The sequence below is a fragment of the Lemur catta genome, chromosome 12 (genome assembly GCF_020740605.2).
Source record: "Lemur catta isolate mLemCat1 chromosome 12, mLemCat1.pri, whole genome shotgun sequence".
Taxonomy (NCBI): Eukaryota; Metazoa; Chordata; class Mammalia; order Primates; family Lemuridae; genus Lemur; species Lemur catta.
Genome location: NC_059139.1, coordinates 49,828,357 through 49,841,777, shown reverse-complemented (window position 1 = coordinate 49,841,777; position 13,421 = coordinate 49,828,357). Strand labels below are relative to the sequence as shown.

Sequence of the window (13,421 nt, the reverse complement as noted above, 5' to 3'; positions counted from 1 at the left end):
AATAGCATTTTGAAATCAGCATCAAACAAGTGCTCTCTCATAATGCCTAATCTTCATTGAGCCTATGAGACATAAACATAATTCTTAATATATTAAACTTACTGAATTATTATTTCAACTGTACCATCATCTCTGCCATGGTTAGTATTAAATTGCAAATCATACTTACCAACAAGACCTAGGATCGTCACAGTCTACTGAATTAGAAGTGTGTTTGCTAAAATATAACTACATGTGACAAGATGTATGCAGAGTAAATAAAGCTAAATATAATGCTGTTGTATGGAATGGCTGCAGTTACACTGAAGGTTTTGGGCAAAGTGGAAATAAAAAGTGGATAGTTTCTACATAAAAATATTTGTATACACATTTAAGATCTCCTCAGTTATTCTAAGGTACAGCCAAACTTTGGAATCATAAGAAGAATGAAATTCTGTTGTTGTTTACCTTAAATTTTGTCATGCTTAGCTGAAAAAAAAAATAGTACTATACTATATTGAATTGGTATAGTTATGTCCCATACTTAGTTGATAGATGAAGCTTCAGAAATTCCAATCTATAAAATGCCCTTTTATTATTTGTTTTGTCGGGGTAATCTAATCTGTCAGTAAGTTTTATTTCAGTAAGTAATGTTTTAAATAATGCAGTTAGACTTATTTTGGTTTCAATAATGCCAATTCTTTTGGTTAATTTCTGAGTACATCTTAATTTTTTCTTCCAACTTTGCTTTAATTTGCATTTTTGGATTTAGGATTTTTTCCATTGAAAATTAGGAACATTGTTTAAAAATTACTTTTTAGATCTAGAATAAACATTTGAGTTTTAAGTGGCTAATCTCTTTTAAGATCCCAAAGTCCATTACAGGTGTAACAAACAGGAGCACATTTATTTCCTTCTCACTCTCAATTCCTATAGAGACAATAATGGAAATTGTGAAATTTCTCAGGAAAGTATGTGTTTCTGAATTAAATAGATATAATGTGTTCACTGGAGTAGGTACAGAATTAAGGTGTGAAAAAGAAAACCTTCGAGCAGAATACTGAGGTTACTTTATAATTTGCTTTAATATTATCAGTTTGAAATTTTTCTTATAAACCGTCATTAACTTTGACTGTCTTAATCAAACTGCAAACATTACATACATTTTCAGTTTTTAGTTTGCCTCTTTTTCACATTCTCCGTGTTTTCATGTCTAAATTATCTCATTTCCTAGACTCTCTTGAGCCTGAGGGATCCATTACTGTTTCAATGGGTATTGACTTTTGTGATTCTACTCAGACTGCCAGTTTCCAGTTGTGGTAAGTTCAATTGTTCTTCTGTTTTTTATATTACTTGTAATGGATAGCAGATCAAAAACTAGGCTTTCAACAGCTTTTTTTCTGTGAAAGACAAAACATTTAAACAAATGTGTTTTGCTTTGACGATGTTTAGATTACCATGGAATCTAATGTTGTACAAATTGTGTGCAGTATGTGTATTTTTAGTATTTATTACACACCTAGCATTAATTTCATGCTGTATGTGATTGAAATTCATAGTTTTTTGGTTAAAGAAAGAAGGTACTGCTAAGTAAATGTTTACTTATCTTAATGCTACAGTTTTGGAAAATTTATGAGAAAATCCATGAGGAAAGTCCAGGAGAAATTAAAAACTTTAATATTATTGAATAGACCCAGAGAAGATATCTTTTGAGTCATCATATATCTTATCTTGAACTTCTTCAGTGGAATATTATTGATACTGCCAGTACCTAAAACCCATAAATCATCTTCCTTTTTACTTTAATTTACAAACTGTTTTTAATGAAAATAAAAGAACATTTATGTAGTTGGCAAAGGTTACATAGCTGAATACTATTCAAAAGAGCTTCTTTAGGATTGGATTTTCTTGTTATTGTTTTTATATAATGTTTTATACATTTCTGATGAAATTCAGAGGCTATTAGCAAATTAGTGCAATTTAGTACATGTTGTCTTCATACATCTTTGAGTATTATCCTTGAACTCTTTTCTTTTTTATTTTTCTGATATAGGGCACAATTTGTTACTTTGAGTTAAAGTTGCTTTGTTTTTATTCTAAAAAGAATTAAGACATTTTACCTATCTATATTTTAGCCAGCTTAGAACAGAATTTTTTATGATTAAAAATCTTCAGGTTTTGGAAGTAGACATTTTAAAATAGATTTATAGATTAAATATAGTGAACCTTTCATTTTCGTATACCTTTTCAGTTTACCAGTGATTCAGGCCTAATATTATACTTTTTATTGCCGAGAACCTGCAGTGATAAATATAAGCAATGTAGCATAACACATTGATTTTATGCAGATCATCACCTTTATGTTTTGGGAGGTCTGCTATATTAGTGATATATAAAAACTGATTACTTTTCCCAACATTGCCTAGTAATTGTTTATTATTTTTCTATTAGACAAACAACACAGATCAATATTGCTGAACACCAGACTATGAGTAACATCACTCTAAATAGATTTGCCTCCAACACCAGAGGTATATTCATTTTAATGATTTGGACAATGTGAACCCAATGACAAAGCTCATGTACCAAGTTAGACCAAAATTAAAAGCTAAAAAAATTGCTTTTTCTTATCAATTTATATAAAGAACCTTTTGATTCCTGTGTAATTAGGGGTTTTCCCCACAATATTTTTATTACAAAGACCTCCTTTGTAGTCCATTGGACATGATTTACATTTTGTCTTTCACAGTTAACTAAGTCCCTTTAGGGATAAATATGCAGGTAGTATTTGATTTTTATCTTATGTTGGGAAGTGTGTATGAGCAATTTTTTTCTCCATTTCTTTTAAACTAATTTTAGGAAAATAATATTTCACATAGAAAATAGTCTTAGCTATTCTAAGCATTTACATTATTGTTTTTCTGTTGTAAAGGTATAAATTAGTTATTTATTTTAGATTTTATTAAGCACAAAAGCATGCTAGATCAAAAATTATTTTTTCTATGTTCCAAAAAGAGCACTTTGTCTTGCATCAAATGTAATTGATCCTGAAGCAGTGTAATCACAATTACTCACTTTCTTAATTGGCCTGCCCAAAATCAGAAAATGGAAACCGATCGACAGTGTTTAAATCAATAGCTTCATAGTAGTGCTAGTGGGGGTAGGGAGATAGTGTGGTAATGGGTAGATCAATTGGTCTTAGATGCCAATCACTGACTGTGCCTTTTGCATAGTAAATAGCACTTTTTGCTTAGTGATGTGCTATATTGTCTTGGTAGTTCAATAAAAAGAAAAAAAGCAAGAATGGCTGATATTGAATTTTTTCTTTGAAATATATCATACAAATCGATACATAAAATTATAGGTAATAAGTATATTTGATAAGAAGCCTTCAGAAATTCAGAAGCCTTCAGAAACATGTACTACAAGACTTTCAGGTACTCTTCTATTATTAGAAGAAAAAGAATGAGAATAAAATGATCCTACCTTAGCGTCTAGATTAATTTCATATCATTATATCTATAGATAAATAGATATAGACGGAACTATTACATAAAGCTATATAGTTATATGGATATTTGGTAAATGTTAATATCTCCTTTTTGCTTTGCATTTTAAATTGTTGTCAAATTAAGTTCTTGATTAAATTTATTGAGATTGAATAGATGCATGGCATATATAAATATATCTCTCCAAAAGTTGATGCAGTGCATAAACAGATCCTCATCCTTATAATTAGCAGGTATGAATGCATTAACCAGTATGAAAAATAATATGGCTTGGCACAAGTTAGAGGACTGAGCACTTGTATTCACTCTTCCTTTTGTCTAAAAATCCATCAAAAAGACAGAAAATACATTCTTTAAAAGAGAATGAATGCCAAAAGAATAAGAATGTCATTAGCTTACCAGAAATTGTGAAGAATTATTGATAGCTAGAAAGCAAATAAGAGCGGATAAACAATACCAGAGAAAATAAAAATCGCAGGGCAAAACACTCATGGGAGAAAACTGCTTATAATGGTAAAAGCAAATCTGACAGAATATCAAGCACACAATGAATAAGTAAAAAGAAAAGTCAAGATGATCATCAGAGAATTAAAGAACTACTTCTAACCCCCAGTTCTCCAACCTTACCCCTAGCAGCAGGCAACAGACACATTTAATTTGAGACCTAAGAAAAGCACTGCAAAGAAAATGAATTGCTTGCCTGGGAAAGATTTTTGGTGTAGATGTGGGAACCCAAGAATGCACAGCAGGTTTGAGTTTGTGTGAAGGGTGAAGGAGGCAGGGATGGTCAGAGATGAGGTAAAATGCAGTTCCATCCAAGAGAATATCCACCACGATATTCTCAAATCCTCCATCACTAGAGTAAAGCCAATCTTAAATCTGTTGGTGGAGAGGAAATGCCATTGCCTACGTGCCTTCCAACTTCATGTCCATATAACCAGTCAGTATCTCACCCACTCAGCGCACCTGAGGAAAAGGTGACTCATAGTAGTAATAGTCACTAACATTTATCAAGTACTTGCAGTGTGCTAGGTAGGCATTTTTCTGAACACTTGCATTAGATTTGTTTGTTTAATTCTCACAAAAATACTATAAATTTTATTATTAATTTTTTTTTTTGAGACAAGATCTTACTCTGTCGCCCTGGGTAGAGTACTGTAGCGTCATTGCTCACAGCAACCTCAAACTCCTGGGCTCAAGCAATCTGCCTGCCTGAGCCTCCCAAGTAGCTGGAACCACAGACATGTGCCACCACACCCAGCTAGTTTTTTTATTTTTTGTAGAAATGGGGTCTCACTAGGGTGCTCAGGCTGGCCTCAAACTCCTGGGCTCAAGTGATCCTCCTGCCTTGGCCTCCCAAAGTCCACACGCAGCCAATATTTTTTTAGAGCATTAATCTATCATCCTATAAGTATTATTACCCCATTTTATAGATGAGTAAACTGAGGCATAAGAAGGTTAAGAAACTGGTCTAAAATCTTATAATGAATAGGTGGCAGAACTTGCTACATGTATTAAGCCTAGTCCTTCATTATAAACATAAATGGACAACTTAGGATGACCAAACTTTTGAAGGAAGGCAGCAGCTAATACAAAGACCCGCTTACCATGAAGGGAGCAAACAGTTAAAAAAGAGAAAAGATATTTTTAAAATTATAACTAATAGATCAAGAGAACACTGTATCCATAAAGTAAGAATATACTGTCTGCTTTGAAAAAGGAACAACTAGAAAATTTTAAAAGTATTCTTGGAAATATAAAAATATAATGCCAAAAGAAATTCAGTAAATGCATGATGGAATGGACACAGGTGAATACAGATTTAGAGTGTTCTAGAAGAAAGGGTCAAGAAAATCAACTGGAATAGAAGGAAAAAGGCAAAGAGACAGAATAGGAAAGAAAAGTTAAAAGGATCAGTTTAATAAATCTGGAAGGAAAGAAAAGAGAAAATGGAGGGAAGAAATAATTTTAAAAATAAATTATAGAAGAACATTTTCCCAAAGAAAAGAAATGCACAAGCCTTCAGATTAAAAAGGCCCATCAACAGCCAAACAGGATGAAGAAGAAAAACTGAAACCCACATCGTGAGGGGGAAAAAATGGCGGACTAGAAGCAGCCTGTCAGCATTCTGCTCCCAAGACAAGAAGTGAAAGCTACAGGCAGCTGCCTACATACAGATTGGTCGTCTCTGAAGCAGCATTGTGAAATCACAGAGAAGCAACAGAGACACTCAGAGTGGAAAAAAAAGGGTGGGGGGAAGAGGGGATGTATATATAACAAGATCAGAGAATGCACAGGAACAGTAAAATAGAATGCTGGGGCACCAGGCTCACTGGCGCAATGTTAACTGAATTGCAAGATGGCTCCCACCACCCTCACAGACCTCTGCTTGGTCAGACCAGGGACCTGCCTGGAGTCTGTGCAGAGCCACTGTACCAGACAACAGGCGTGGTGGGGATCAGGCAGCAGCTAAAGCCATCCTGAACTTTTGGGTGCGCCATGCCAGGTCTACACTGGGCTGGGGAAGCAGTGGACTGACTATGGCTTCCCTGAGCCATACCCGGTTAATTGAACCCAAGCACTTCTCCCCTAGAGCACAATGGGAGATGAGAAGGGACATTGACTGAGGTACAGCAGGCTCTGACCTGAGGAGCTCTGGGCAATTGCTTCTGCAAGTCCTGGGTGGGGAGTGGGTAACTCCCCAGTTCCTGGGCCACCAGAACTGACTTCTGCCCACCTGACTTGGCATCCAGGGGACCCCTGAGTCTGCGGAACAGCCTGCCACTTGCTTGCCCTGACTCCACCCCCAAGGCCCCAACTCCCTCATGCCTGCTTGGCCCTGACCTCCCCTCCAGGTTGGATCAGCCCCACCATCTGCATGGCCCTGTTTCTGGCTCTTTAGCCTTGCTCAGAAGCTCTGCTTCTGGCTCCTCCCCAGTCCCTGCTGTGAGGCTCTCACCCCAGAGCCCAATGCTCTGCCTCTGTGCCTCCAGAACCCCCCAGGCCCAAGACACTATCCCCAAGTCTCCAGCACTGCACCTAGACCCCAAGACTCCACCCCAAAGCCTCCACCACTGCAGCAGGGCCAGAAGAACTGCTCCAAAGTCCAATACCCTGCCAGGGACCCCCAAGCCTCAAGCCACCAGTACACTGTGACCTTGTTTGAACAAATGCACACAACCTGGGAACCCACGACAACTGCATCCAGCTGCTGCTGTTAACTCTGTGGGGAAAACCTGGGTAGAGCAATCCCCACAACAACAGCCTTGGTGAAGAGGGTCTCGCCCATCTCCCAACTTGAACATTCTGCAACTATCTGGTGAACAGCCCAAAGCCCAACATAAACAGCATTCAGCACTGGCTAGAGCAGAGGCAATCACAGGCAAACAGAATGAGTCAGAACAGCTGCATTACAGGCTTTTAGTGCACACGCGCCCTCTCCCGCACGTCACAATTCCAGAGTAGGGGGTGAAAAAAAGAGCACCATCTAGTGACCTCCCCTTACTCTAATAAGTAGGAGAGTTTCCAGCAAACTTATTAGCCTGAAATGAGAAAAGAGGTCTCAGATGAGGCAAAACCAGCAAAAGAACACTGGCAACTTGAAAAATCAAAACAGATCAACACCCCCAAGGGATCACAATGGAGCTACAGCAGTGAACTCCAACTACAAGGAAATTGTCAAATGACGGCAATGGAATTCAGAATATGGATGGCAAATAAGATGAATGGAATCAAAGAGAAAGTTGAAAATTAACAAAAACAAGCCCAAAAAATATTTCAGGAAATGAATGAAAAGGTCACTAAATAACTATACACAATTAGGAAAGATATAATAGAACTTAAAGAAATGAAAGAGTCATTCAGGGATTTTCAAAACACAGCAGAAAGTTTCAGCAAGACATTAAGCCAAGGAGAAGAAAGAATCTCAGAGCTTGAAGACAAGGATCTGGAGCTCACTCAGTCATTTAAAGAGGCACAGAAGAGAACAATGAAGGCAGAACAATCACTTAGAGAGATATAGGACTATGTGAAGTGAACAAACACACAAATTATAGGTATCCCTGAGGGTGAAGTAGCATGGAAAATCTATTTGAGGGAATTATTGAGTAAATTTCCCTAGTATCACCAGAGATCCAGACATCCAGATACAAGATGGTCATTGAACTCTGGGAAGAGTCATAGCAAATAGGGCATCTCCCAGACACATAGTAATCAACCTGGCCAAAGTCAAAATGAAAGAGAAAATTCTACAAGCAGCTAGATGTAAGCTACAACTGACCTAGAATGGGAAAACCCATCAGAATAACAGCAGACTTCTCAGCAGAAACCTTACAGGCTAGAAGGGAGCGGGCCGCCATCTTTAATCTTCTTAAACAGAACAACTGCTAGCCTAGAATTTTGTACCCCATAAAACTAAGTTTCACATTTGATGGAGAAACTAAGTCTTTCCCAGATAAGCAAACATTGAGGAAATTTGTCATAATTAGACCTGCCCTGCAAGAAGGACTCAGATCTGCATTATACATGAATCAACAAATAGACACCCACCAGTGTAAAATTGCCCAAAAGCTAAAGGTAAAAACCCAGATACCACAATGGCTCAAGAGGTAAAACAAAGGAATAAAGTTCTATGCAACAGGATGAACAGAAATCCACCCCATTTATCTATTCTTTCAATAAATATGAATTGCTGGAACTCCCCACTGAAGAGACATAGGCTGGCTGAATGGATTAAAAAAGTTACAAGCTAAGTATCTTCTGTTTCCAGGAAATGCATCTAACCCACATGGACTCATTCAGACTCAAGGTGAAGGGATGGAAAAAAATGTTCCATACAAATGGAAACCAAAAGAAAGCTGGTATAGCCATTCTCATATCAGATAACATAGACTTCAAATCAACAAAAGTAAAGAAAGACAAAGATGGTCATTATATAATGGTGAAGGGAATAATTCAATAAGAAGACATAAAAATCCTACATATTTATACACCTAACACAGATATGCATAGATTCATAAGGCAAACTCTACTTGATCCAAACAAAATGATAAACAGCAGCATTATAATAGCCAAGGACTTCAACACCCCACTGACAGAACTGGGGACAGATCCTCCAAGCAGTAAGTAAACAAAGGAACAATGGACTTAAACAGGACTCCAGAACAAATGGGCTACCAGACACTTATAGAACATTCTACGGCAAAACTACTCAATGTACGTTCTCATCAGCTCACAGAATATTCTCTAAAATTGATCACATCCTAGGTCACAGAACATGTCTCAACAAACTCAAATAAAAATTATGCCATATATCCTCTCAGACCACACTGGAATAAAATTAGAAATCAATTACAATGGAAACACTACACAAAGTCAAGGAAATTCAACAGACTACTACTGAATGATTATTGGGTCAAGGAGGAAATTAAGATGGAAATCAAAAGATTCTTTGAACTAAATGACAAAGAAGACACAAGTTACCAAAATCTGTGGGATTTTGCAATAGCAGTTCTAAGAGGAAAATTGATACCCTTAAATGCCTACATCCAAAAGACAGAAAAATCACAAATCAATATTCTAATGCATGGTCTCAAGTAATTGGAAAAGGAAGAGCAAACCAATGCCAAAGTCAGCAGAAGAAAAGAAATAACTAAGGTCAAGCAGAACTAAATGAAATCAATAATAAAAGAATTATACATAAGATTAATAAAACAAAAAGTTAGTTCTTTGAAAAAAATAAACAAAATCAACAAGCCTCTCACTAGATTAACCAGAAACAGAAAAGAAAGGACCCATTTCTGATTGAGCTTTCATTTCTCAATCAGAAATGAAAAAGGAGATACTACAACTGATACTGTGGAAATACAAAATATCATCTCTGAATACTATAAAAATATCTGTGCACATAAACTTGAAAACATTGAGGAAATGGACAAATTCTTGGAAACAACCTCCCTAGGCTCAATCAGGAAAAAACAGAACTCCTGAACAGACCAACATCAAGTAATGAAATTGAAACAGCAATAAAAATCTTCCAACAAAAAAAGTCCCAGACTTGATAGTTTCACAGCCGAATTTTGCCAGACCTACAAAGAGCTGGTACCTGTACTGCAGAAATTATTTCATAAGATCTAGAAGGAAGGAATCCTCCTCAACTCATTGTACAAGCCAATATCACCTTGATACCAAAACCAGGTAAAGACACAACAAAAAAAGAAAACTACAGACCAATATCCCTTATGAATATATATGCAAAACTTCTCAGTAAAATCCCAGCAAACCTAACTCAGCTGCACATTAAAAAAAGCCACCATGACCTGGTAGGCTTCATCCCAGAAATGTAAGGGTGATTCAACATACACAAATCTATAAATAGAAGCAAAAGCAAAGACCATATGATCCTCTCAATAGATTCAGAAAAAGCATTTGACAAAATTCTGCACCGTTTTATGATAAGAAATCTGAACAAAATAGACATAGATGGAACATATCTAAAAAATATAAAAGCAATATATAACAAATCCACAGAGAATATCATACTAAACAGGGAAAAATTGAAAGTGCTCCCATTTAGAACTGGAACCAGACAAGGTTGCCCACTGTCACCACTTCTGTTCAACATAGTGCTGGAAGTCCTAGCCAGAGCAATCAGGCAAGAAAAGGAAATCGAGGGTATCCAAACGGGGAAAGAGGAGGTCAAACTATCACTCTTTGCTGATGATATGATCTTATATCCAGAAAACCCCAAAGATTCTGCCAAGAGACTCCTGGAATTCATGAGTAAATTCAGCGAAGTCTTAGGTTACAAAATCAATGTACACAAATCAGTAGCATTCCTATGCACCAACAGCAGTCAAACTGAGACTCAAATCAAAGACTCAGTACCTTTCACAATAGCAACAGAGAAAATAAAATGTCTAGGAAAATATTTAACTAAGAAGGTGAAAGACCTCTACAGAGAGAACTACCAATCACTAAAGAAGGAAATCACAGAGGACGTAAACATATGGAAAAACATGTCATCAATTGGCAGAATCAACATTGTTAAAATGTCTATACAAGCCAAAGTGATTTACGATTCAGTGCAATCCCCATTAAAATACCAACATCATTTTTCACAGATATAGAAAAAATAATTCTATGCTTTGTATGGAACCAAAAAAGACCCTGTATAGACAAAGCAACCTTAAGCAAAAAAAGCAAATTGGGAGGCATCAATTTACCAGACTTAAAGGTATCCTGTAAGGCTACAGTAACCAAAACCACATGGTACTGGCACAAGAACAGAAACATAGACCAATGGATCAGAACAGAGAACCCAGATATAAAAGCATCCTTATGTTGCCATCTGATCTTTGACAAAGCAGACAAAAACATACACTGGGGAAAAGATTCCCTATTCAATAAATGGTGCTGGGAAAATTGGATAGCCACATTTAAAAGACTGAAACAGGATTCGCCACTCACAAAAATTAACTGTTGGATAACAGACTTAAACCTAAGGCATGAAACTATAAGAATTCTGGAAGAAGAGATTGGAAAATCTTGTAGATATCAGCCTAGGCAAAGAATTTATAAAGAAGACCCCCAAAGCAATCACAGCAACAATAAAAATAAACAAATAGGACCTTATCAAATTAAAAAGCTTCTGCATAGCCAAGGAAACTATCATTAGAGTGAATAGACAACCTACAGAATGGGAGAAAATATTTGCATGCTATACATCTGGTAAAGGGCTGATAACCAGACTCTACAAAGAACTCAAGGAAATCAGCAAGAAAAAAATCAAACAACCTCATTAAAAAGTGAGCTAACGATAAGAACAGAAACTTTTCCAAACAAGGTAGAATAATGGCTAATAAACATATGAGAAGATGTGCAATGTCTCTAATCATCATGGAAATAGAAATCAAAACCACAATGAGATATCACCTAACTCTAGTGAGAATGGCTTTTATCAAAAAGTCCCAAAACAACAGATGCTGGAGTGGATGTAGAGAAAAAGGAACACTTAAACACTTTTGGTGGGACTGCAAACTAGTACAACCTCTATGGAAAGCAGTATGGAAATACCTTAAAGAACTAAAAGTATACCTACCATTTGATCCAGAAATCCCACCACTGAGTATTTACCCAAAGGAAAAAAGACATTTTATAAAAAAGACATTTGCGCTTGAATGTTTATAGCAGCACAATTCACAGTCGCAAAGATGTGGAAACAGCCCAAGTACCCATCAATACATGAGTGGATTAATAAAATGTGATGTATATGTACCATAGCTATAAAAAGAAAATGGTGAACTAATACCTTTTGTAACAACCTGGATGGAACTGGAGACCATCCTTCTAAGTGAAGTATCACAAAAATGGAAAAACAAACACCACATGTACCCACTATTAAATTGGAACTAATTGATCAACACTCATGTGCACATATGGTATAAAATTCAACAGAATTGAAGCGGGTGGGAGGGGGAGGAGGGGATGGGTAAATTCACTGGTAGTGGGTACAATGCACACTATCAGGGTGAGGGGACACATATATCTTTGATTCAAATTGTACAAAAGCAATTTATGTAACCAAAACATTTGTACCCCTGTAATATTCTGAAATTAAAAAAAAAAAAAAGTTGACCACATCCTGGTGAAATTCTAGATAAGGACATAACTACCCTAATATCTTCCAAAGTGGAGAAAAAAGCAGCTTACCTAAGAAAGAACCAGAATGAGAGTGGTATTAGATTTCTCATCAGTATTCACATGAGTTCTGGAGGCCAGAAGGCAAAGGACATGACTGGTAAAATTTTAAGGATACCAAATAGTCATTTTTCAGCCAAGCAAAGATTATATCAGTTTACCACATATAGACTCTTTCTAAAAGGATTGCTTAAAGATATACTGTATTAGAATTTTAAAAAAAAAAAATCAGAGACAGAGCCTGACACAGTGGGCATGCCTGTAGTCCCAGCTACTTTGGAGACTGAGGCAGGAGGATCACTTTTGGCCAGGAGTGATCCTGGCTGCAGTAAGCTATGATCACACCTGTGAATAGCCACTACACTCCAGTCTGAGCAACACAGTAAGATCACATCTCTTAAAAACAACTAAACAACAACAACAAAAGAAACCTGCTGAGACAGAGAAAAGCAGTATCAAAAATTAAAAAGTGGACAAAGAATTCTACCTGTAAAATCCATCAATGTGTAAAAATAATTGCTAACACGTAATGTGAAAAATAAATATTAATAATAAACTGGAACCAAAATCCTAACATGGACAAGTATGAGAGGGAATGATGGCGTACTAGGGTTCTTATCATATTTGGCAAGAGGATTGATTGATGGCAAAAAGAAGTTTAAATATGCTTTAACATACTAAAGGTAACCCCTAAAATAATAGAAATATGATATATTATAACTTTTAGACAACTAAAGGAAGAAAAGCAACAATTAAAGCTTCATCAGTTTAACCAAGGGGAAGAGGAAAAAAGCACAGTAAACATTAATAGAAAACAAAATAAGATGGATGCAAAGGGTCAAACATACCACACATACTAATTTCACAATTCATATCAGTGAATTAAATTCCACTTTTATTAAACAGACAAAAAACAAATGTAACGTATGCTGTTTATAAGAACTCTACCTAAAAGAGACTAGCACAGAAAAGTTGAGAACAGAAAGATGAATTGTGTGTATTTATCAGATAGATGTGGTAAAACTAGAAAAATAAAAAAGCATTTCTGGTAAAAAAAATAATAAGAAGAAGATCTTTTCTGTTCATTGCAATCCTCCAAGAAAATGTGACAGTTACAAACCTTTAAACCACATAGCTTTGTAATTTATAAAGCATAAACTAATACAAATGCTTGGAGAAATTGACAAAGCCATGATCATGGTATATTTTAACACATCAGAAATTGGTAAATCAAAG

At 36.1% G+C, this 13,421-nt stretch overlaps 1 protein-coding gene across 2 annotated transcripts in view; it reads left to right on the top strand.

The window, feature by feature from the left end:
- The window catches only part of AP3B1 (adaptor related protein complex 3 subunit beta 1), a 225,752-nt gene that overhangs the window by 188,045 nt on the left and 24,286 nt on the right, over positions 1-13,421 (top strand). For both annotated transcript variants that reach the window (XM_045566381.1, XM_045566382.1), the window contains exon 24: positions 1,214-1,298. In XM_045566381.1, the coding sequence (XP_045422337.1) occupies positions 1,214-1,298 (85 nt within the window). The remainder of the gene's footprint in view (positions 1-1,213; positions 1,299-13,421) is intronic.